General features: G+C 44.2%; 1 protein-coding gene across 13 annotated transcripts in view; it reads left to right on the top strand.

Annotated features, from left to right (window-relative positions):
- Nucleotides 1-27,044, top strand: part of tpcn2 (two pore segment channel 2) — a 148,061-nt gene that overhangs the window by 68,954 nt on the left and 52,063 nt on the right. For all 13 annotated transcript variants that reach the window (XM_037246663.1, XM_037246655.1, XM_037246658.1 and 10 more), the window contains 4 exons: nucleotides 857-929; nucleotides 11,354-11,453; nucleotides 11,554-11,619; nucleotides 11,726-11,790. In XM_037246663.1, the coding sequence (XP_037102558.1) occupies nucleotides 857-929; nucleotides 11,354-11,453; nucleotides 11,554-11,619; nucleotides 11,726-11,790 (304 nt within the window). The remainder of the gene's footprint in view (nucleotides 1-856; nucleotides 930-11,353; nucleotides 11,454-11,553; nucleotides 11,620-11,725; nucleotides 11,791-27,044) is intronic.

Raw genomic sequence — 27,044 nt, forward strand, 5'->3', positions numbered from 1 at the left:
TTGGAGTGACACAAATGGTTTGAAAATATTGTTGTTTATGTGATAGTTATTTAAAATATAGTTTATATATCGTTGTGTGGGCCTGTGGAATAATTTGAACTGCGGCGCGGCACACGGCATTGTTGACAAAGGACGATCGATGGATTTAATGAATTGGTGTGACACATGGTTTTATAAACGTGTTATTTATGTAATAGTTTTTTTTAAATAACTGAATGTTACGTCAGGCCCGTTCTCAGCTCCTCGTTTGTGTTTGTCACGTTAGCATACCGTATCGTTTAGCCTGTTGTTGCTCGTTCATGTCTGTTCTTGGTGTTGGATTTTGTCGAATAAATTGCCACCCAAAATGCGACTTATACTCCGGAGCGACTTATATATGTTTTTTTTCACATTTTTGGGCATTTTATGGCTGGTGCGACTTGTACTCCGGTGCGACTTATAGTCCGAAAATTACGATAGATATATATATATATATGTATATATGTGTATATATATATGTATATATGTATACATATATGTATATGTGTGTATATATATATGTATATATATATGTATATATATATGTATATATGTATATATCTGCTGTATGCACACTGGCTCAGTTTTGCTCCTCTTATTTATTGGGTTATTGGTTTATTATTTATTCATCGCTCATTTTATTTATTTGTTATTTTTTATTTATTATTTATTGTTTGTGCCTTCTTGTTTTTATTTTGTGTCGTCTGCTTGTTTGTCTCGTCACCGTGGGATAGAGGAAACGGAATTTCGGTTTCTTTGTGTGTCTTGACATATGAAGGAATTGACAATAAAGCTGACTTTGACTTTGACTTTGATAACAAGTTTCCTTTTTCTGCAGTGTCATTTTGCTGTTGGCACTTCATCTCTGTCTGTTTACTATGATTGGCATGTTGTTGTTTCCTAAAACTGAGGTGAGTTATTGTAAGTATATTCCACTACACTCATCACACCACTCCCTTGTCTTATGTGACGATCCCCAACCTTTTCTGTCCCATGGAGTTGTTTCACATAATGTTTTGACATAGCACCATAGAAATGTTGGAATCCTGCACTTTTTTCTTTACGCCTGGCTCACGAGACGTTAGTCACCAATGGCGTTTCCTATCACCAATCCTCGTCGCCACACACACCTTGTGTGCGGGGACATTTGTTGATTGTCAATGGCACCGGACCCATTGGCTCGGAGTGTCTGACATGTTTGATCATTTCAGCTGGCTGCGCCATCGACACTTGGTGGGCGGGCTACAGGAGCCAACTGCGTTCTGCTATTATCTATGGCGCGTGTGCTTTTTATACACCAAATATGGCTGTGTCCTCCAAATAAATTCCTGAACTTAATTGTGGAAAGTGCTGACATGGTCATCTAAGAATCGACGTCGTAAACCGAGGACCCCCTGTATATCGTATCACTTTACAGAGACACGTACTTGACAAAGATGGAAACAAATCAGAAGGGACCGCAGATAGGAGGATGCCCCTTTCAGTGCGACCAGGTTGCAGTGGATGCTAAATAGGCAATGTTAATTACATAATGTAATACGAAACAATATGTGATAAAGTAGTGTAAAAGTCCATTCAAGGAAATGACGCGCTGCAGGAAAGAGCCTACAAACTAAAACTTCTTTCAAATTCTGCCGAACCATTTCCATAGTTTTTATTCATTATATTCATTATTCGTTTTATTGATTCATGACTATCCCAGCTGACATCGAGTCAAAAGCAGATTACACCCTGAACTGGTCACCAGCCAGTCGCAGGGCACATTTAGAAACGAACAACCAGTTTCACCCACATGCACACCGCCACTGAGCGGGAATCGATTCTACGCTGCTCACGCACAAGTCAAGCAAGTGTACCCCTAACTATCAGCGACTGTTAGGGTTGATAGATTATTTTAATTGGATGATTATGTTGGAATGTAGACTATAATGATTAACCAAACTTGTCCTGCTCTCACAACGCAGTAAAATAAAGTGGTTGCATCCTCTGCTTGATTGACCAGCTGCAGAGGAAGCAATCAAAGTTGTTCTGTTTCCCCCAACGTCGTAAAACACCCCCTGCTCTGATTTGACCAGAGACCGGGGGTTCACCAAACCTGTCTACTCTCACCCCCACCCTGCTTCTCTCAATAAATATGCTCTTGCAGGAGGCCTAAATCAGGCTTCGTCCGAACATCGCTGTATGCACACTGACAAACGTTTTCTCCACTTGCAAGTGCTAAAAGGGCATACTGTCTCCCGTGTGGTTCTTGCAAACAGCGACTATAATTAAAAATAAGACTTAAAGTCGAGGTGCGTTATCATTTAACTAATTCAATGCTATCCATTTTCAGAAGACGACTCCTGAGTTGCCAGTCATTTTAGAGCATTTGACGGATTTTTCGAGACTCAAAGAATATTGTGTTCTATATTTATTTATCTTCCTATGGGCTCACCACCTGTGAGAGGGGCCAAAGCGGTTGGGTGCCGAGTGAGCTGGGTGACGGCCAATTGCCAGTCCGATCCCCAGCTATAGAAGCTGGCTTTAGTGACGTGGAATGTCACCCGTCTGGCAGCAAAGGAGCCTGAGCTGGTGTGTCAGACAGAAAAGTTCTGACGAGACATAGTTGGACTTGCCTTCACACACAGCTTGGGTTCTGGTACCGGTCCTCTTGAGAGGGGTTGGATAGGGGTGTAACGATTCATCGATACACATCGATTAATCGATATAATGCTCTACGATTTGTTGGCATCGATGCTAAACGTAAACATCGATCTATATCGCCCGTTTTTGACCTCAGACATTAGACGTGACTTTATTTTGAAATCCAGTTCATTGTTGCTTGCTTCCTCTTTCCGGGAGCAGTGCGCGGTGTGTTGTGTTGTGAGCAGAGCAGGCACGTGAAAGGGGAGCCGACAACTACGCGGCTCCTGGGCTGGTGCTATGGCTAGTGTCCAAGAAGACGAGGAAATTATAGGAATTTGATAAAGTTCAGTGTTAAAATAAGCACTTTGTATACTACAATACTCTTGTAATTTCCTAAATAAAGAGTTTGCAGTACCTTGTTGATTTTGCGTATGAATTGTTATAAATCAGGATATTGTTCTATATCGATCGTAGAGCACTATATCGTGATGTATCGTGAATGAATCACAGCAGGCTTTAAGATATCGGCAAATATCGTATCGTGGTTCTTTGTATCGATATGATATCGTATCGTGGCAAAACCCGCGATTTACACCCCTAGGGTTGGACTCTTTTCCACTCTGGAGCTGCCCATGGTGCGAAGCGCTAAGCAGGTGTGGGCACAGTTATTGCCCACTGGCTAGGCGCCTGTACATTGGGGTTCACCTCGGTGAACGAGATGGTAGCCTCCCTCCGCCTCCAGGTGGGGGGACGGGTCCTGACTGTTGCTTATGTCAATGCACCAAACAGCAGTTCAGAGTACACACCCTTTCTGGAGACCTTAAAAGAAGTGCTGGAGAGCGCTCCTTGTTTGGGACTCCATCGTTATGCTGGGTGACTTCAATGCTCACATAGGCAATGACAGTGAGCCCTGGAAGGGCGTGATTGGGCGGAACGCCCTCCCAGTTCAGAACCCAAGTGGGGTTCTATTATTGGACTTCTGTGCTCAACATGGTTGTCCATAATGAACACAACGTTCGAACATAGGGGTGTCAATGTGTGCACCAGGACACCCTAGGCTGCAGTTTGATGATCGACTTTGTAGCCGTGTTATCGGATTTGCGGCCGCTTGTTTTGGACATTTGGGTGAAGAGAGGGGCGGAGCTGTCAACTGATCACGACCTGGTGATGGGTTGGCTCCAATGGTGGGGAAAGATACTGGTCCGATCTGACAGACCCAAACGTATTGTGAGGGTTTGCTGTGAACATCTGGCAGAATCCCCTGTCAGAAAGAGTTTCAACTCTCACCTCCGGCAGAGCTTTGCCCACATCCCGGTCAAGGCGGGAGACATTGAGTCTGAGTAAACCATGTTCCGTGCCTCCATTGTTGAGGTGGCCAATTGGAGCTGTAGCCGTAAGGTGGTCAGTGCCTGTTGTGGCAGCAACCCCCGAACCCGCTGGTGGACACTGGTGGTAAGCTGAAGGAGTCCTATTGGGCCTATTCGGCCTCTGGGACCTGTGGGACCGACAGGGACTGGATGGCCAAGTGGAATGCGGCTTAGGCAGTTGCAAAAACCTGGGCCTGGGAGGAATTTTGCGAGGCCACAGAGAATGATTTCTGGACGGCTTTGAGGAAATTCTGGTCCACCATCCAGGAGGGGGAAGCAGTGCACTGTTAACACTGTGGGGTGCTGCTGAACACAGACATTGTGAATCAGTAGGGAGAATACTTCGAAGACCTCCTCAATTCCACCGACATGTCTTCTATTATGGAAGCAGAGCCTGGGGTCTCTGAGGTGGCAAGGGGGTGGATGAGATCCGTCCAGAATTCTTAACGCCTCTGGATTGGCAGACTGGGGTGGTAGTCCCCCTTTTAAGAAGGGGGACGAGATTGTGTGTTCCAACTCCAGAGGAGTCACACTCCTTAACCTCCCTGGTAAGCCATCCAGATCCAACCTGCTGCGCCTGACCGGGCTATCTGGCCATCTCTGCTACCTGTGTTAAACGCAAGTATCTACCTGGCCGACATCTGCAGTTTCTCATTGGGATTTTGGGCCAGCTCTTCTACCTGTGTTGAAGACAGGTGGCCAACATCTGCCGGTGTGCCATGCCCTCTTCCTCATGGCTGTGCCTTCAGTGAGAGATTTGCTCCCTTTTCCTTGCAGCAGCCAACCATATGAGAGATCCGCCACCTCGTCCTCATCGGACCCCTGATATAGCCGACCTCCGCCGTACCTGCCCCGTGGTGCAGACGCACACTATCTTCATCTACCCCAACAGAGTGCATAGGACGCTGCGCACACGTAATCCATCGGGGCACATCGTTGTCTATGTCTCGCCTGCTGAACTGAATCTGCGCCTCTGCACCGTCTCATGGACCCTGTGGATATTTTTTTTCATGTGTTTTAAGTTTCTTTCTGGGTGTTAGGTGGGGGGGGGGGGGGTCTGTGTGGCGGACTTCAGTACCAGGTCTCTCACCCAGCAGTTATGGGTGGGGTAATATATTTGTCTTTTCCTGCATCATGTTGTCTTTGTTGCTTTGAAGACTTGTGTCTTGACAGTTATTGGCAGTCAGTCAGAATAAAGATGTTTTCCTCACTTCTACCATAAACCGAGCTATTGCGAGGGGCAAAGACCTCGTCCTGAACACACTATGTCTTCAGCAAACCAGTCAGCACAACCGGTCATCAGGCCACTCTCCCCTGCACTGATTGGTTAGCTGAGTCAGGGACGAGGGCGACCAATCGGCAAGTAGCAGGTGAAGCACGCCCACACACGAACCTGACTGACAACTGACACTTCAAAAATGGCCACAAAATGTTGTGAGCCATAACAAGCGAACCTACCAAAGAAAGACAGTGGCGGCCGTAGCTCTGGCAGTAGAGAGGGTCGATTAGTAACCGGAGGGTTGGCGGTTTGACCCTAGCTCTGTCACAGTCATGTGTCATTGTGTCCTTGGGCAAGACACTTCACACACCTTGCCTCCAGGTCGCCATTGTAAATGGGAAAATGTTCTCAATCAACTTACCTTGTAAAACATTGAATTGAAAAAAGATTAGACTCTTTTCTTTCACCAGGGGAAAAAGCTTGATTCTGCTTTTTCTGTTCTTCACCCGTAGAACATAGTTACGTTTTGTAAAATTTAGCACCACATCTCACAGAATTCTGAGAACAATTACTTTTGGCAAAAAAAGGATATCGAGCAGAACAGAGAATTTGATGCTAATACAGTATTTGTTCTTTTGTGACATCTGAAGAGTGGATTCTATAATGTAGCCAAATTAACATTAAGGAATGGCTTTTGATTGGAAAATAATGTTCTATTTAGAAATATACGGTCCCCTGTAAAAGAATGGCTATATTTTTTGTTTACTGAAGACATTGGGGTTTCAGATCAAAAACTGAATACAAGGCAAAAGTTAAGTGCTGTATTGCAAGGGTGTCCAAACTTTTTCCTCTGAGAGGCGTATAGTGAAAAAATAATGAAAGAAGGAATGGCTAGTATCTTTTATATTTTACTTATAATACACGATAAAACCAATTAATTAAGTGATTATTTATTTATGTTACTTTGAAAAACTGCTATGTTTCAGCTTTCTGTTAAAAGTGTTAAGGCATATAGTTTCGTTTTATTTTTTATTTTTTTAAGTTGGTATGGCCTACGGACCTGCACCTCCACTGAACAGCAGCTGAATCCTATCTCCACATTGAGGCAGGCTTATATTTCAATAACTAATCAATCAAGGTACAAAATAAAATAAACTGGCCAGTTTCAAGATTAAATAAATGTATTTGAAAAAAATAATGTGCTTATTAGGACTGGGTCATATGGCTGAAAAATAATCTATATTATAAATCGACAGTGACGGTTCCAGTAACCCATATCCATATCCTGAAGACAAGCAGACTAAGGATATGGGTTACTGGAACCATGTCCTGTGGTCTGATGAGACCAAGATAAACATATTTGGTTCAGATGGTGTCCAGCGTGTGTGGCGGCAACCAGATGAGTACAAAGACAAGTGTCTTGCCTACAGTCAAGCATGGTGGTGGGAGCGTCACGGTCTGGGGCTGTATGAGTGCTGCTGGCACTGGGGAGCTACAGTTCATTGAGGGAACAATGAATGCCAACATGTACTGTGGAATACTGAAGCAGAGCATGATCCCCTCCCTCCGTGAACTGGGCCGCGGAGCAGTATTCCAACACGATAACGACCCCAAACACACCTCCAAGACGACCACTGCCTTCCTAAAGAAGCTGCGGGTGAAGGTGATGGACTGGCCAACCATGTCCCCAGACCTAAATCCTATTGAACATCTGTGGGGCATCCTCAAACGGAAGGTGGAGGAGCGCAAGGTCTCCAACATCCACCAGCTCCGTGATGTCATCATGGAAGAGTGGAAAAGGACTCCAGCGGCGACCTGTGAAGCTCTGGTGAACTCCATGCCTAAAAGGGTTATGGCAGTGCTGGAAAATAATGGTGGCCACACAAAATATTGACATTTGGATCCAATTTTGACATTTTCAGTTTGGTTGCCAGCATTTTACACATTGTTGTATTTTGAGTTACTTTGAAGTAACAATATATTTACTTTGCCATCCAAGCTCTACGGTGACTACTTAACATTGTCTCAAAGTGTCATTTCTTCAGTGTTGCCCCATGACAAGATATATTTAAAACATTGCAGAAATGAGAGGGGTGTACTCACTTTTGTGAGATACTGTATGTACGTATGTATGTATATATCAGGGATGAGAATTTTCCACGGATCCACGGATTTCCGTGTTTTTTTCCGTCGAAAGAGTCATTTTCGTGAATTGTTAAATCCGTCGAGAAAATGTTGTTTATATATGGGGGGGTGTAGGGAAGCGGGCAACATTAGCCTCGGCACTCGCGAACATTCGCTCGCCCGCCGCTACGTTATCTTACGGAAATCGGCTTGCCTCTGTAAACCTAACTAACTGGCAGCACTGATGCGACAACATCCGCCTTATTTTCGGCAGCATTTTGGCGCTACTTTTGTCACATCATTTCTCCTTGTTAACTTACACCACCACAATGTGAATTTGCAATTGGGTTTTCATCACTTGTAGACAAGTTAGTTAGATAGTTCTAGGGGTGTATGTGTGTGTGTACATATAAATCATTGTCACATCATTTCTCCTTGTTAACTTAACTTACACCGCCACAATGTGAATTTGCAATTGGGTTTTCATCACTTGCAGACAAGTTAGTTAGATAGATCTAGGGGTATATATATACGTATATATATATATACATATATATATATATATATATATCCATGAATGCCATATAGAGTTTTGTTAACCACACATTTAAAAAGTTAGCGGTGGTCTTTAGGTTTGTTAACTTTAACGTCAAAATAACAGATGGTTAAAGTTTTGAACCACAACATAAATGTGCCATTAAAATTAACGGTAATTTAAAGCCTCTTAACTAGTTCCATGTCGTGCTATCACACCATTTCACGTCTAAGGCACGTTCACTCCGACCAATTTCGGCTATTACAATGTAGTACTAATTGGCGGCACAGTGGAGCACTGGTTAGCACGTCCACCTCACAGTTCTATTAGAATAGACCTCTTTGGGACACGTGAGTAGAACGGTAGCTTGAGTTATGCCCTTCTTAACCCTTCTTTTGCTTTCACAGGCCTTCTCTATGGCACTCTTTGCACATACTACATATTAGTTGATTTCAGTTACAGGGCTGTGGACTCGGACTCGGGAACTCGGACTCGGTCGGACTCGGTCATTTTTGCCGGACTCGGACGTGGACTCGGTGCTGATTTTGACCGAGTCCACAGAGTCCGACAATAAAAAAAATACGTTCAATTTTATTTTCATCATGCTGCTGAGAATGCGCGTAGGAATACTGTCCACAGCCCTGCTTACGATCAAGTTTGAAAGAGAACTTGACAGCATTGAGCGCCGCCGGCGTTTGTCGGCCGCCACCTCGCCAACCGGTCAAACGCGCATGCGCGTGAGGGGAAATCCCGCAAAGGAGGAGGGACAAACAGAGCGATTGGTTTTGCTGGCTTTTTAATGAATGGCGACTGTGACTACGGGGGCCCATTAGGTCCAGAAAAGCTGACAAGACGCTTGCCAAAATGGCAACCAGTGCACCACCGTGCTACCCACACGTTTCGTCATTGATAGAATAATTTTCTAAGCTTAATGAAGCATTTTTAATAAAATTGCAGTCTTCATGGCTTCTGACAATGTATACAGTGAACCCTCGTTTTTCGCGGAGGTTACGTCCCAAAAAGAACCCGTGATAGACAAAATGCGTGAAGTAGATAAAATATATTGTTACAATATCTATAAAAGCCTTTTATGAACCTATATTATAATTTTAAACACTGTATTGTATTTTTAAATGCTTTTTTGTATTTTTAAACACTTTTGTAAACATTTTAAAGTCAAACTGATTTTCATACGCATTCTCCTTTTTTTAAAAAAATAAGAAAATAAAGAAAATAATTAAGAGTAAATACATACGTATATTGTTACAATATCTACACAAGACTTGTATGAACCTTTATTGTAGTTTTACACACTTTGTTTTTTTAAAGACTTTTTTGTATTTTTGAACAGTTTTGTAAAAACTTTAAAGTCAAACTGACTTGCAGAAACATTCTTATTTATTTGAATAAATAATGAAATAAATAAAAGTAAATATATTGTTACAATATCCACACAAGACTTTTATGAACCTTTTATGAAGTGTAAACCTGTCTGGCTCCTCTCTGCTCTTGCGTGCTGGCCGGCTGATGCGCCCCCGCGGCCCAGCGCGAGGGCATCTGCACAAGAGTTTTATAATTTTATTTTTATATACTGTATTGTACTTTTAAATATGTTATTGTATCTTAAACACTTTTTTAAACATTTTAAAGTGTAAAGGTGTCACGGCTCCGCTCTGCTCTCGCTGTGCTGGCCGGCTGATGCGCCCCCGCAGCCCAGCGCGAGGGCATCCTTACAAGACATTCCTAATTTTATTTTTACACACTTTATTTTATATTTAAATAATTTTTAAATAGCTTCAAAAAGCTTGCGATGCCCTTCTGCTTCGATGACGCATGATGCGAGCTCTGCTCTCCTGCTCTGTAGTCATTCCAGCCCTCCTTGTCTCCTTTAAACTTTGTGTGAGCCCGTGTTGCATTTGGTTGTCCTGCCTCGTTCGTGACAAAATGAGTGGAAATCAGAGATGCTGCCGATTCTGCTGACGCGAACAAAGTGGAAGATTAGATACGCTTCGCGACTGCGGGAGGCTGAAATAAAGCGTGGATAGAACTGAGCAGTTCTAAGCCAATCAGCGGCAAGGATAGCGATCAACATGTTCCCATTGTCTCCTCTACCGGTCAATTGTGTGCTGTAAAGTCATATGGGCAGACAAAGCCCCACGCTCCAAGTGACGCCGCAAAAAGCCGCGTTGAACCGAATATATCCGCAATATTTGCTTTCATAAAAACCCGCGATGCACCGAGGACGCGATAGGTGAACCACGAAGTGGCGAGGGATTACTGTAATCCGAAAATATCTAAATTTCTAATTTAAGGCGAAAGAAAAATTATGTTGGGGATAGGAGAATGGAATTGTTACAACACAACTGTTCACTAACTCAAATTGCTGTTCACCCAATTTCCAAAGGTGATATTTGTCACTGAGTGAGGGAAGTTCAGGTTTCCAGCAATCTGTATAGCCTTCAAAGAGGCCACAGTCCCTTTAATTATTTGTTGCACTGTTGACCATAATTTTAAAGTGTGTTACCAATACATTCTTGATTTCCTATTTCTTTTGGGACCGTTTATTTAAAAACACTGACTGACATGGGTACGTCACGCAATGAATTCTGCTCTATGCTTACACAACCTGGGCGTGTTTCCTTTTTAGCTCCAGGGAGTAGTCGTTATCAAAGTAGATCTGCCTCTTGTCTATCTGTTCCTTCACTGTGTAGTCCGCAAAACTAATCACGATGGGGTGAGGAGGGTCATTTTCATTTGATTTAGGCATTAACTCTCTGTGTGCCCAACAAATACTAACGTCAGGTTCTGTTAGCCGGAATTCAGTTACCACCTTCGGTAGTAGCTTTTAAACAAAGGCCAACGCATCTCTCGCTTACTTCAGGAACCTGATACAACCTCTGTCGTAGCTACTATATGCTGCTCAACTACCACAACCCTCTTTTCCAGCTGCAGCAGTTGTGCGCTCACAGCTTCAATTAAAGATTCCAGTCTTGTGAACAATTCCTTAGTTTACCCTCCATGCTTTTAGCCACAGCTACCGTGCCTTTACTAAGCCTTTGCTGTCTGTCTTTGTGGTGTTGGGCATATTTTTACAGAATACTAATCAAAGTTTGTTTATTGAGTTGGGTTAGTAAGCAGAGAACAAACTTTGCGTCTCACATGGACATGGCATATTTTGCACCCAAAACGCATAATTGCCATGTATTTTTTTCTTATTTATATCCCTAATAACCAGGAAATCAAGAGAAAAAAAATCAATGAGAATTTCTTCGTCTGACCTCTAAATGAGTAATGAGTTTCAGGGTTGGGTGGGTGGCTGGCTGGCTGGGGGGTGGGGTTCTTTGGGCAATGTAGAGCTCTGTCAGCCTTTTGAGCTCTTTCCCTTCATGGAACACCTTTCACATATGCTCATGATACACAATAAATGCCTCATTTTGTTATTAACGCTCTCCCTCTTTGGTTCAGGATCCACTTAAGAATGAAGAGTGGAAACTGTATTTTCGAAACCTTTCTACTTCACTTACTTCCCTGCTAGTGCTGCTCACTACAGCAAACAACCCAGATGGTATTTCAGTCAACACTGTCCTCTTCACGCATTACTGTTTTTAGTTAGTTAGTTGCCATATTTATTTTTTATTAATTACAAATATTCTGATTTTGTGCAGTGATGATTCCTGCCTACTCCCTAAACAGAGGATATGCCATTTTCTTTGTCTCCTTCAGTGTTATTGGTAAGATGTATTGTCGTTGTCTATTTCAGTTCAATATTTACTACCTGTTTCTTGAAAGAAAATTTGTGTTTCCTCATGTAATGTCTAATTATCTGTTTCCTTCCAGGAACATATTGCTTGATGAATTTACTGACAGCCATTATCTACAACCAGTTCAGAGGATATTTGCTAGTAAGTCGCACTTACACTGTATGATCTACTTCTCCCGAAAGGACAGAATGAAATATTTGAGGCCCTCACAATCCTCAAAGTTGCCCAGTTCATATGACCTGTAGCTATAAACTCCAATTCAGGTGAAGTTGGGAGAATTTTTAATATATAATTAAAAACAGAATCTAATAATTTGCAAATCATATCCAACCCATATTCAATTTAATTCACTACCAAGACAAAATATTTAATGTTCGAACTGATATGCTTTGTTTTTGGAAAATATTGCAAAAACACTTAGAGCGAACCGCTGTCCAAGATCTGGTGCAGTCAGACATCCCATGGAGTAAGTCAGGGATGGGCAATGAATTATTCAAATGTTCAGAGTTAGAAATCGAAAATGTTGTCAAGAGTCATGCCAACATGCTAACTACAATACATTCCCTCTTTCCCTCCACTGTACAAGAAAGTAGAATTTTGCAAACATTGAGTTGGCAAAAGTGTTAGTTTTTCATTCTTTTTCTTTTAATAGTAGTTTGGATCACCAGAGAATTAACTGGAATCAGTAAATACATTATCTCGCCCACATGTGGGACACAGGTGGGTGGGTGTAGTTGTTGTAATGGCGGCAGTTCGGGCCTTGCGTTCAGCACATTTTCTCTTTTGAGTTTCGGCTGCACGAGCTCCAGTCGTGAGCCTGCATTGCCAGCTGGGGCGGTCCAGAGCATGCATCTCCCAGCTATTGGTGTCGATGCTGAGGTCTCTGAGGTAAGCTTTCAGGCTGTCTTTAAAGCGTTTCTTCTGTCCTCCCACTGTCAGTTTGCCCTGGCACAACTTGCCGTATAACAGCTGTTTCAGCAGTCAGGCATCCTCACGACATGTTCAGCCCATCTGACCTGTGTTGTCTGTAAGAGGGTGTAGATGCTGGGCATAAACCATTGCTGGTGCATTTGCCGATGCCATGCTTCCCAAAGATTCCTTCCCAGCTCTGATGGTCTGTCCGGAACTCTGGCGTTGAAGTCCCCGAGAATCAATAGCTTCTCTGATTGTGAGACTGCTGCAATGAGGGCATCCAGTTCTTTGTAGGACTTGTCGTTGACATCATCTGGGTTTAGGGCACCTTTTCTAGCCCCTAGAGTGAATCCTATAAAAGGGATGCTCAAACACCCAAGGGGCTGCCGAACTCCACTGCTGCTTCGCTCCAGTAGAGAGCGACCACATGTCCTGAGCCGCCTGTGTGTCGGTCTGTGACTGTCCGCTCCCAATGTATCCGCACCTGCTGATTCGCCACACGCCCATTGCCACAGGACTTGTGAAGGTTGCACAGGATGGTTTGGGATGGTCATGATTTGCGCTAGGCTTGGATTAAAGCAGTCCTTCTCAAATAGTGGGGCGCGCAGGGAGTTACGGTATTTTTGCACCAAACAAGAGCACACAGCACAGAGCAGGAGTGGTAAAAGTTCAACGAACAAACTCTTCAGCAACACAATGAAAAAATATTTGACAGGGATGAAAAGAAAGGCGGAGAGGGACGCAGATAATGAGACAAACGTAAGTCACCCGAAAGCCAAGACGAGGAAATATGACGAAGCGTATGTAGCGCTTGGCTTCACTGTTACTATGGTGGGAGACGAGGAAAGACTGGTATGTTTACTGTGTCTAAAAATGTTGGCAGCGGACAGCATGAAGCCAAATAAATTAAGGCGGCACTTAAAGACATTACACCCCAATCACGCTGATAAGCCGCTTGAGTTTTTTCAGCGAAAACGTGCTAAATATTGCCAACAATCGTCCCGCTTTGTGAGTGCTACTTCAGTAAACCAGCGAGCACTTTTAGCATTATATAAAGTGGCATACCAAATTGCTCAGTGAAAAAAAAAATCAGCACAGATTTTTTTAACTTTTGTTTTGTTGGTCAAATTGTTTGTCATATTGTGCTCCTGAGTTAATGTTGCTGATGAATTTGATTTATTATTATTTATTGATTTCATTTAATTATATTTTTCAATATCGAATGGTCAAAGAATGTACCTAGATCCAGTGTTTACAGTTTAAATAAAGATGTGATTTTTAAAAAAAAAAAAAAAAAAATTCGGACAAATTGATGCACTTTAAGTCTTCTCTGTTACAGACAAAAAATATATAATATAATATAATATAATATAATATAATATAATAAAGTTATTCTTTATTGTAAGTTGATCTACATATATTACTTTCTTTTTTGTTTTCTTTAATGTTAACAAGGATACAAGGTTATGCATAGGTGTACCTATAATAATTTTATAGAAAAATGATACTATTTACAGTGGCGGCGGAGAGTTGGGGGGGGGCGCGAAACGTTTACATCTTCCTGGGGGGGAGCGTAACAGAAAATAATTGAGAAGCACTGGATTAAAGTGAGAGAGAGTTGCGCAGAACGTGAGCCTCACTCTCTCATCCGAGACCATCAAGATCCAGTGCCATGGCAAAGTCAAGACAACCGGAGACAGAAACGGATGCAGTGGATGGCCGTGATGTCGTACGTGTCCTACCACGCCCTATGCGCTCCACGACGCATTGCTGGTAATTGCCTTTAAGCACACTGACTACAGAAGTAGTTCATCCACGCTGTCCTCCGAATCCAGACTTCACATGCTGGGTGGACAGAGCCCTGTCAGTAAGAGATCCCAGATCTGTAACTTCCGACATATCTTGCAGCATGCTCGCAAGATAGTGGAGACTCGTGGTGGTGGAAGCGTCCAACTTCCGTCCATGATAAGGACTAGCCCGTATCATGCCACTACCATAATGATGATGAACTACACGTTTGTCAAACTGCACACGCATGTACCCACATGCAGACACAAAAGGGGACCGGGGCAAAACAGGAGCAGGCTTGGGGGACTTTAAGTGAGGAACTTGGCATATTTGGTATGTTTGTACTTTTTTCTTTCTTTCAGTATTTGGACTTTACGATGATGCAACATTTTCACATTACCATATTGCGGATTGTCAGCCACTCCGTGCCGAAACTTTTTTTTCCCCTTTCATCAGAGGAGTGTTGCCTTAAAAAAAAATGAAAAAGTGTGCTGTTTGTGCGTCCTGCTGATGTGAACAATTGTCTGGAAGTTGTGTAACAATTTATTTATGTTATGCTTATTTTACATTGTTGCTCAATAAATATTAAGTTAAATGAAGTACTGGTCTATGTTGTTCTACACTATGCAACTCTTGACATTTGTTCAAAAATCTGAATTATTTTACATCATTGAACGTCTTTGAAAAAGTAATGCAAAAATTACTTTCCCTAGTAATTACTTACATTTAAAAAGTAATTCAATTACTAATTAAATTACTTTTTGGAATGGTAACTAGTAACTGTAACAAATTACATTTTGGAAGTAAATGGCCGAACACTGCTCTTGATATGGTCAAATGAACAGGCTGTCATGAAAACACAGCTAAGATACAAACTATCCATCCATCCATTTTCTGAACCGCTTAGTCCCCACGGGGATCACGGGTGTGCTGGAGCCTATCTCAGCCGTCATCAGGCAGTAGGCGGGGGACACCCTGAACCGGTTGCCAGCCAATCGCAGGTCACACAGAGACAAACAACCATTCGCACTTGCACTCACACCTAGGGACAATTTGGAGTGCTCAATCGGCCTACCAAGCATGTTTTTGGGATGTTGCTCTGATGAACTCACACCACTCATAGAGTCTCAGAGGCATTACTGTGCAATAACATCCTTCTCTTCACACCTTTTTGGATTTGTCTACACTGTTTTTGCCATTATTCACATGTCCTGAGTGTTGTTAGTCACCTATATGTTGAACAGAGGGTGTGTTTTACCGAAGTCAAATTCCTTGTTTGGCATGCTCAAACATGGCAAATAAAAACTCTTGGATCTGGATCTTGGGAGGAAACCTGAGTGCCCAGAGAAAACCTACGCGGGCACGGGGAGAACATGCAAACTCCACACAGGGAGGGCCGGAGGTGGAATCGAACCCGCACCCTCCTAACTGTGAGGCGGACGTGCTACCCTGTGCCCCACCGAGCCGCCGGATACAAACTAAGTTTTAGTAAAAGTTTTTTTATTTGTTTCGGGAGGTCGAATCACAATCATCAGCCACCAGAGTGCAATAGTGAGCGAACATGAGCCAAGTCATAAGTCTACACTCCTATTAAAGGTATAGTGCATGTTAAACAAAAGGATTTGTATCTAACAAGGAATGTTGGGTTTACATATTTATCTGGGGGAGCCTTGGGGCGAGAATGCGCATCTACTAATCTTCTCTCCACTCTTTGAACCAGTAAAACAGGGGTGTCAAACTCATTTTTGTCACGAGCCGCATTGTAGTCATAGTTTCCTTCAGAGGGCCATTATGACTGTCAACACAAATAAATGTCTGAATGCCTCATATAAATTATAAGCTACAAAACAAACTGACAAATAACTCGTTTTCAAATCAGACTAGTAAAAACTGTTCAAATATTTTAAAATGATGATTTTAACAGTGAAGACAATTTACAGTTTTAGTAATAACATGAATTTGATGCACAATTTGTCTTTGCGGCCCACATAAAATGATATCTGTGTCACGACTCATCCTCGGTTGCTGTATTGTCTTTGTTACCATGGTTTCTGTTCGCGTTGCCCCTCCCCTCCTGTGTTACCTCAATCAATGTAACCACAGTCACCTGCCTCGTGTTTCGTGTTTTGTATTTAAGTCCTGTCTGCCCCTCACTCTGTTGTCGGATCATTAATGTCTTCACGTCTCGTCTCGTCTGTTGTCGTCGTTCCTGTTTTATCTTGTCTTTTTGTTCAGTTAGTCTTGTCCCTAGTCGAGCTTCTTATGGTTTGTCTTTGAGTTCTCCAATAAACCCTGGTCCAAGCTGCATTTGGTCGCCCTGCTCCATTCCATCCGTGACAGAATGATCCGACCATCACAGCGACCAGCGCTTGGCCCTCCCTCCACCACCAGCTCCCGTCAGCGACGCCCGATCCACGTCCGTCATCCGAGCTTGTGCCAGCGCCATGGGCTCCGTGGCCGCCATCAGACTTCGCTCCCGCGACGCCGGACCCTCGGCCGCCATCGGAGTGCTTCTGGCGCCAGGGGCCCGCAGCCGCCGTTGGATTTCGCTCCAGCGCCATTGGAGAGCCTCCCGGCGCCATCAGACTCGCGGCCACCATCGGGCTTCAACCCAGCGTTGCAGGACCCGCGGGCGTCGCCAGATTTCAAGCCAGCTGCGCCGGACCCGCGATCGTCCCTGGCCCCACTCCCACTGTTGCGGCGCGTGGTGGCTCTTGCTGCTGCCACAGCTCCGCCTTCCGAATGCCGCTGATCGCGGTGCGGACTTCCAAATGCTGCCGATTGCGGCTCTGACTTTGAGTTTCCGCCAAGCACGGTTCCGTTCCCCGGGTAAAACCAGCTCAGTGGCCTAGTGGTAGAGTGTCCGCCCTGAGACTGGAAGGTTGTGGGTTCAAACCCCGGCCGGGTCATACCAAAGACTATAAAAATGGGACCCACTGCCTCCCTGCTTGGCACTCAGCATTAAGGGTTGGAATTGGGGGGTTAGATCACCAACTGATTCCCGAGCGCGGCACCGCTGCTGCTCACTGCTCCCCTCTCCCCCAGGGGATGGATTAAAATCACACGGGGATGGGTTAAATGCAGAGGACAAATTTCACCACACCCAGGTGTGTGTGTGACGATCATTGGGACTTTAATCTTAATCTTTAATCTTCTGCCAAGTGCGGTTCCGTTCCCCAAGTTTCCGCCGAGTGCGGGTCTGTCCCCGAGTTGCCGCCGTTTGCGGTTCTGTCCCCGAGTTGCCACCGTTTGCGGTTCTGTCCCCGAGTTGCCGCCGTTTGCGGTTCTGTCCCCGAGTTGCCGCCGTTTGGGGCTCCGTCCCCGAGTTGCCACCGTTTGCGGGTCTGTCCCCGAGTTGCCGCCGTTTGCGGTTCTGTCCCCGAGTTGCCGCCGTTTGCGGTTCTGTCCCCGAGTTGCCACCGTTTGCGGTTCATGTCCCCAGAGTTGCCGCTGATTTCGGTTCTGTCCCCGAATTGCCGCCGATTGCGGTTCACGTCCCCAGAGTTGCCGCCGATTGCGGTTCACGTCCCCAGAGTTGCCGCCGGTTGCGGTTCATGTCCCCAGAGTTGCCGCCGATTGCGGTTCTGTCCCCGAGTTGCCGCCGTTTGCGGTTCTGTCCCCGAGTTGCCGCCGATTGCGGTTCATGTCCCCAGAGTTGCCGCTGATTTCGGTTCTGTCCCCGAATTGCCGCCGATTGCGGTTCACGTCCCCAGAGTTGCCGCCGATTGCGGTTCACGTCCCCAGAGTTGCCGCCGATTGCGGTTAATGTCCCCAGAGTTGCCGCCGATTGCGGTTCATGTCCCCTGAGTTGCCACCGATTGCGGTTCATGTCCCCTGAGTTGCCGCCGATTGCGGTTCATGTCCCCAGAGTTGCCGCCGATTGCGGTTCATGTCCCCAGAGTTGCCGCCGATTGCGGTTCATGTCCCCAGGTTCATGTCCTCAGAGTTGCCGCCGATTGCGGTTCATGTCCCCAGAGTTGCCGCCGATTGCGGTTCATGTCCCCAGAGTTGCCGCCGATTGCGGTTCATGTCCCAAGAGTTGCCGCCTATTGAGGTTATGTTCCAGAGTTGCCGCTGAGCGCGGTTAGAACTTTGCCATGGCCAGTGAGGTCATTTGAACTGGTGCGCTTCCCCCCCGGCCCCCCGCTCGCCACTTGGGGGTTTTGTTTTTTTGGGATGTCGGGAGCCGTCCCTTGTGGGGGGGTACTGTCATGACTCATCTTCGATGCTGTATTGTGTCTTTGTTACCATGGTTTCTGTTCGCGTTGCCCCTCCCCTCCTGTGTTACCTCAATCAATGTAACCACAGTCACCCGCCTCGTGTTTCGTGTTGTGTATTTAAGTCCTGTCTGCCCCTCACTCCATTGTCGGATCATTAATGTCTTCACGTCTCGTCTCGTCTGTCGTCGTCGTTCCTGTTTTTATCTTGTCTTTTTGTTCAGTTAGTCTTGTCCGTAGTAGAGCTTCTTATGGAGGATATGCACTGACGACACAGATCGGGGCGGCCATTATTGTTTGGGTGGCAAAAAGCCTCGTTCGCTGCCACTAGACTCGTGAGGATGGCGGCCTGGGTGGGTGTCGTGAGTGATTATTTCGTCCAGTTGGACCAAGAAAACCGCAAGAGATACATTGAAAAGTTGAAAAAATATAACATTCGTGTTGATCCGCTGTGGAAGCCAAGTAAGAACGCCACCAGCTCAAGCGTAGCAGGAGCTGGGACAGCAAGCGTTTGGTCCTCTGATAAGGCGACTTTTCCGCCAGTAACATATCCAGACATATACAACTAGTTGATAGATTGTTCAAGTCCATATACCAAGGAAGACCTCAGAGCCTACAAGAGTTTGCAACGATATCGCTACCTGACCTCAGGTCGTGTCCATTCCGTTGAGTCACAGCCAGTGGAGCGAAACGGAGAAGATGCCAGCCATGGCAGCACATAATATAATAATAATATATTATAATTGTAGATAGGTGAACAATCTAATTATTAGAAACTAGCAATTGGACATACATACTGTCATGAAGCTGTGTAATTATGCATTCCTTAGGTCATGGCCGAGTAGCAGGAAGAAAAAAGGAATATCCGAGCAATAATAATAAACTTTATTACAGGCTCTTGGCCCACAGGGGAAAAAACAAACATCACATACATTAAAATAAATAAAAAGAGTACATTTCAAATGTTATGAGAGGCACTCATGCCAGCGTCCTCTGATGGTGGATGTGTACCTTATAGCACTATATCCAGTATACCTCACAGATGAATGTTGACGTCAATAAAACAAAATTACGTACTTCCCACAAAGTGATCTGAGCAGATGTAAGAATGGATAGTTGGCTTCCAAAGCTTGGAGCTGTTGCGGCCATGTTCCGCCCTACGAAGCGCCGCCACCCAGCTATCCTTTCTGGTCTGGTCCGCAGGGAACCAATATAACTTCTTGGTATCGCTTTTTTGGAAGCGATAGGCACACCCTATGGCACAACAACTCTTCACCATGGTTTAAGTTGCCTACGTAACAACTCTGCCACGATCTGCAACCGATAAAATGCTAAAAAATGCTCCTGTACCAGCCTTGGCCCTATTATCGTCCGCCGCTTTTTGCCACCCAAACAAACCGTCGGCCGGTCTGTGACGTCACGTGCATATCCTCCATAGTCTGTCTTTGAGTTCTCCAATAAACCCTGGTCCAAGCTGCATTTGGTCGCCCTGCTCCATTTCATCCGTGACAATCTGAGTTTGACACCTGTGCAGTAAAACAATGTAGAAAGTACAGGAGGACAAAAAAAGTACCGTATTCTTCGGAATATGTCACTTTTTTTTTTCATAGTTTGGGGGGGCGACTTATACTCAGGAGCGACTTATATGTGTAATAATTCACAAATTTTTACTTGCTCATTATCACATTACTGACTTACTAGTATAGTTGATCACTTCACATGTTATTTTCACTTTAAACCGCCTGAGGGCACACTATGGGTGTGGAATAATTGGAGCCTCACTGACAATGAGTTCCATTCACTGACTTCCGGAGTCAGGAGATTTTTTCTGATTTGCAGTGACACAGATGGTTCGATAAACTTGTTATTTATGTTATAGTTACCGTTTTTTCCATGTATAATGCGCCCCCATGTATAATACGCACCCTAAAAATGGCATGTCGATGCTGGAAAAAAGCCTGTACCCATGTATAATACATGCACCCAAAGTTTGACTTTTTTTTTTTTTTTTTTAAATTTTCTTTTAAATTTTTTTTTTTAAAGTCCCAATGATTGTCACACACGCGTCTGGGTGTGGTGAAATTTGCCCTGTGCATTTGACCCATCCCCGTGTGATTTTGATCCATCCCCTGGGGGAGAGGGGAGCAGTGAGCAGCAGCGGCGCCGCGCTCGGGAATCATTTGGTGATCTAACCCCAAATTCCAACCCTTAATGCTGAGTGCCAAGCAGGGAGGCAATGGGTCCCATTTTTATAGTCTTTGGTATGACCCGGCCGGGTTACTTAAGTCCGTAAACATGCATTAGCAAACTCGATAGCGAAGAAATATGTGAGACTCTCAACGGGATCACCAATATTTGAGTGATTTTCCAGTTATTTATCACAATTATTTATTATTATAATAATAATATATATAATATATATAATTATTTATTTATTATTCACAATTGTCATGGTGATCTTTCTGGTGATTTCTTAACTAGGCTGGATGTATTTTTTTTGTTGGCGTTGATTTCTCCGACTGCCCAGAAAGGCACCACCGCGATCAGTTAGGTTAAAATGAAAAGAGAGGAAAGTGACGTTGTAAAGAACCATCCGTGACAAGATTTTCTTCAAAAATTGTTGCACCATGATTTTCTTCACAAAAAAGAAAAAAAAAAACATTTAAAAAAATTGTACCCATATATAATGCGCACCCCAGATTTTAGGACAATAAATTAGTTAAATTTTGCGCATTATACATGGTAAAAAACGGTATTTGATATATAGTTTATTTAGAGTAGAAACATCAGCGGCACTCCACACACGCGGCGTTGTTTACAGGAAGGACGATGAATTCGATCGATGGAGTCAATGATTTGGAGTGACACAGATGATTTGATAAACGTATTATTTATGTTATAGTTATTTGAATAACTGTTAATGTTACGTCAGGCCCGTTCTCAGCTCCTCGTTTGTGTTTATGTCACGTTAGCATTCGGTATCATTTAGCCTGTTTCTGCTGGTTCATGTCTGTACTTGGTGTTGGATTTTGTCAAATAAATTTCCCCCAAAATGCGACTTAAACACCTGTGCGACTTATATATGTTTTTTCCCCTTTATTGTGCATTTTATGGCTGGTGCGACTTGTACTCCGGAACGACTTTTAGTCCGAAAAATACGGTAATTTTGTAGTTTTTTTGCTGGTCGTTTTGATGGAAAATAATGTTGGATTTCATTTAAGCTTGAACTTCTGGCTCCCGGACAAACAAACAAGCTGAACATTTTAATCTTTTAACAGTTAGAATTGGTCATGAAATTTTGAACTAACATAAGAAAAATGAGAACCCATTTAATGTTGTGAGGATGGACATCCGCTGCTGAGGTGTGACGTTGCGCACTAAGGATACATCACAGCAAGTAAACTACATAATTTGATTCGTTGGTTCATTTTAAGCCAAACCGAGCCAAAATCAATGATCTCTTGACCAGACCAGCATTGGGTCTGACTTGCAAGGCTAGCTTATTTCAGCAAGACAATACCAAACCACATTCTGCACATTACAACAGTGTTGATTCATAGTAAAATAATGTATTTACAACACTGGCCTGCTGACGGTCAAGATCTGTCTCCCACTGAAAATGTGTGGTGCATTATGAAGCGTAAAATACAACGGAGACCCCAGACTATTGAACTGCTGAAACTGTACATCAAACAAGAATGGGAAATAATTCCACCTAAAAAGCTCTAATTATTAGTGTCCTCAGTTCCCAAACATTTATTGAGTGTTGTTAAAAGAAAAGGCGATTTAACACAGTGGTATACATGAGCCTGTCCCAGTTGCCATTGCGGAAGCATGGCCTGGAGAATCTGAGGTGGACTCTCCAATCTTTGGTGTCGAAGTCACCGTGATAGTTAAAGGCCCCAGGGGTGGATGAGATCTGCCCGGAGTTCTTAAAGGCTCTGGATGTTGTGGGGCTGTCCTGGCTGACACGCCTCTACAACATTGCGTGGACATCGGGGACAGTGCCTCTGGATTGGCAGACTGGGGTGGTGGTCCCCCTTTTCAGAAGGGGGACTGGAGGGTGTGTTCCAACCACAGAGGAATCACACTCCTCAGTCTCCTTGGTAAGGTCTATTCAGGGGTACTGGAGAGGAGGGTCCCTTGGGAGGTCGAATCTCAAATTCAGGTGGAGCAGTGTGGGTTTCATCCTGGCCGTGGAACAGTGGACCAGCTCTATACCCTTGGCAGGATCCTCGAGGGTGCATGGGAGTTTGCTCAACCAGTCCACATGTATTTTGTGGACCTGGAGAAGGCGTTCGACCGCGTCTCTCTGGGAGTTCTGTGGAGGATGCTTCGGGGATACGGGATGACGAACCAACTGATAAGGGCGGTTCAGTCCCTGTATCACGGATGTCGGATTCGTTTCCAGTGAGGGTTGGACTCCGCCAAGGCTGCCCTTTTTCACCGATTCTGTTTATAACTTTTATGGTCAGAATTTCTAGGCGCAGCCGAGGCGTTCAAGGTGTCTGGTTTGATGACCTCAGCATTGCATCTCTGCTTTTTGCAAACAATGTGGTGCTGTAGGCTTCTTCAAGCCGTGATCTCCAGCTCTCACTGGAACGGTTCGCACCCGAGTGTGAAGCGGTCGGGATGAGGGTCAGCACCTCCAAATCTGAGACCGTGGTCGTCAGTTGGAAAAGGGTGGAATGCCCTCTCTGGTGAGATTCTGGCCCAAGTGGAGGAGTTCAAGTATCTTGGGGTCTTGTTCACGAGCGAGGGCAGGATGGAGCGTGAGATCGACAGATGCAGCATCTGCTGTGATGCAGACTCTGATTTACCGGTTGATCTACGCTCCTACCTTCACCTATGGTCATGAGCTATGGGTCGTGACCGAAAGAACAAGATCCCGGATACAAGCGGCCGAAATGAGTTTCCTCCGCAGGGTGTCCGCGCTCTCCCTTAGAGAAAGGGTGAGAAGATCGGTCATCAGGGAGGGACGTGGTGTCGAGCCCCTGCTCATCCATGTTGAGAGGAGCCAGTTGAGGTGGCTCAGGCATCTTATCAGGATGCCTCCTAGACGCCTCCCGGGGAGTTGTTCCGGGCATGTTCCACCGGCAGGAGACCCCGGGGATGGATTGATAGATTATCTTGATCGTATGATTATGTTGGAATGTAGGCTATATTGATTAACCAGTTGCTGAGGGGAACAAACTTCTTCTGTTTGTTCCCACAACATCGGAAACAAAGTGCTAAGACCTCTGCACTGGTTGACTAGCTGCAGAGGAAGCACTCAAAGTTGTTCTGTTTCCCCCAACGTCGTAAAACACCCCTGCTCTGATTTTTCCAGAGGCCGGGAGTTCACTAAACCTGTCCATTCTCACCCCCACCCTGTTTTCTCTCAATAAATATGCCCTTGCAAGAGGTCTAAGTCAGACTGCTGTCAAGCACCTCTGTACCACAAAGGGTGCTGATGGCTTTGTCCACTTGCAGGCGTAAAATGGCCAAACTGTCTCACGTGTGGTTCTTACAAATAAGTTAGAGTAAACAACATTTTGGTGCCGTGACACGGATTCCAACATACCCGCTACTGACGGACGGAGGACGACGTGCTGCACACTGTCGACAGGCCAACGTCCATTAGGAGGACCTGGTAAAGAAAGACCTGGGAAGAAAATTCTTCGCTGGGCCAGCATCTTAGGTCTGCCTTCGTCTGACAACAGTGGATTGATGGGATCCGGAAGTGCAACGAACCAAGAGACAAGTAAGTAAAAAGCCTAAAAGTTGTGTGATTGTGCTGATGTGAAACGCGTAAAACGTTAAAGTGCACGGGAAAACGTACTAGTAAATGGGCAAGACAGAAGTTCTTAAGTCCCATGGAAGGAGGGGGTGTTGTAGAGTCCTCCTCTGGATGAAGTAGCTCTTCTAAAGAGTACTACTTCGCGTTGGCAGGGCTGGGTAACAGGACTGTTGTCGTTAGTTCCCAGGGAAGGAGGGGGTGTTGTAGAGTCCCCCTCTGGATGAAGCAGCTCTTTTTTTAAGAGGACTTCGCGTTGGCAGGAAAAATAATAAAAAATTAGAACACGGGTAACAGGACTGGTGTCCTGAAGTCCCGGGGAAGGAGGGGGTGATGTAGAGTCCCCCTCTGGATGAGGTATGTCTTCTAAAGAGTACTTCGCGTTGGCAGGGAAAAAAACTTGTGTGGGTGAGAGTGTGACTGGTAGGATAAATTGACTAAAAAGCAGTACTAGCAATAACCCACGGCAATAACACAGGCTAGTAATTTGTTGAAAGGTCAATTTAAACCTGCATTGAGGATCCTCAGAGAGAGAAAACAGAAAAAAAATTGTAAAAACCTAAAATACTAAATTAAGAAGGGAAATAAAACTGTAAATCTCCAAATAAAGGAGCTCTTGAAGGAGATGAGAAGTACATGGCAAGTTGTATGCGATATATGCCAAAGTGGAAGAAAAAGTATGGAGTAGAAAGAAAGTTGAAATGTGCTAGAAAGTGTTGGAAAGTGTCACAGGAGAGAAGAGAACAAATTCAAGAGACAAAAAATTCGAAAGATGAAAAGTGATGAAGCTGCAAGTGTTTGTCAGACCGAAAGACAATGAGGCCACAGTGCCCAGGTGCACTGTTCCAGCCGCAGCTCAAGGCTGCAGAGCAGCAAGAGGAGCTTTCCGCTCCTATGCAAAATATGTATCCAGATTTAAAAGACCTAAAGCCTCCCCCCATATAGTAGCAAAACATTTCATTGTCAGATTATTAGAACTCCTGTCCATACAAGAAGTATGACCAGGGATCAAATTATGTGTGCACACTGAAGAAAAATTTGCAAATCAAGTGGTAAAGAAATACAGACTGCTTCTAGAAGATAAATAGAGAATTGGAATGTGCGGTGCTCGCGTGTGTGGGCGAGCACCGGCTTCGTGATCGATTGCAGGAAATGGCCAGCCTGTGACGAATCATTGATGCCACCCCCATGTGTTAAAATGAAATTGGCTAAACTTGTGTGCAAAGAAATTTGCTAGACTGGTATTTTCGATTTGCACTGCAAAACAGAAACAATTTTGAAAAATAAAAATGAGAGGAAAAGAAAGAAATCTGTTTGTTGGCAGAAACTGGTCCACACTAGTGCACATTAGTGTCTAGCCCTGATGAAAAATTCAAAAGAAAGAGAGAACATGCAAAATTGTGAATTTAAGACATTGCAATGCTAAATTTAAGAGGAAAATTAATTGGTTGTGTTATAAGACTATACAGACTTTTGCATGTGAGTTAAACCCAAGAGATTTAGTTAAACTTAAAAACGAAGAAAAAATTCTGATTTATTTGCTAGCAGTTTTTCGTGTTGTTTTTTTTTTTTATTGGTGGATTGTTCTATCAGGAACCTTAGGAAAAATTAGGATAAAGAACGCGAGTTAAGAATGTTGTGTGAAGAGCTTGAAGAGAATGAGACCAATATGTCATGGAAAGGCTCCTTTTTGGAGACTGTGTGTGAGATGAAAATGAGCAAGGATGAATGATTGTCTGGATGAAAGGAAAACACAGGTTGAATGGTTGAAGTTGTTGGAGACTACTATAGGAAAATTAGTAGAACAACTGTGAAGAAAGAGTGATTTTGAGCAAGTTAAATGCTAAGAGAAAAAAAAGGGTTGCTTTTAGATTGATAATTACCTAGAGGAAAAAATAGGAAGAGAAAAAAAACTGGAGAACCAGTAACACATGTAAAAGATGTGTGAACTGAGAAAACAGAGAAGTGTTTTGGAAAGAACGTCAAATTAAATGATGATAGTATCAAATTTAGTAAAGGACACATCCTTCCAAAAAGGTGTGAAGCATGGGCGTCGCCAAGCCTCAAATGGAGGGAGAGTGTAGGACAGATAGTGGAAGATAGTAATTAATACAACACTTTACGACATATGGATTTTCTAATACATTTGGCGTCATGCCATTAAGTTAAAATTTTCTCAAACTTTTCAAACTTTTGCTGTAAACAATCGGAAGATGATTGAAAAGTGACTAAAGAAGATATGAGGAAGTGATGTAGCTGTTGGAAAGGCACGCATTTAAGTGCTTTCCTGACTAATCAACATTTGTTTGACTGATAAGGAGGAGGAGGAATGAGCAGAGCTTCCTGACAAACTGTGGGCTAAGGAACCATCTGATACAGGACTTAACGTCCATTCCCCCAGTCCAAATCCAACCAAGATCAGAGATTCTCCTTTAAAACAGGACGCAACAAATGGGATAGCCCCTGTCATAAATGGTCTTTGGCAGGGATGAGAATTTTCCGCGGATTTCCGTGTTTTTTTCCTTCGAAAATATCATTTTTGTGAATCGTGTAAATCCGTTGAAAATTATTCTTTTATATATAGGGGGAGCGGCCGGCCAGCTGGCCGGGCAACGTTAGCCTCAGCGACTCGCGAGCATTCGCCCGCCTGCCGCGACGGCATCTTTTGGCACTTCTCAAGGCAAAATTAGTTAAGCTGTGAG

This window comes from Syngnathus acus, chromosome 3 (assembly GCF_901709675.1).
Source record: "Syngnathus acus chromosome 3, fSynAcu1.2, whole genome shotgun sequence".
Taxonomy (NCBI): Eukaryota; Metazoa; Chordata; class Actinopteri; order Syngnathiformes; family Syngnathidae; genus Syngnathus; species Syngnathus acus.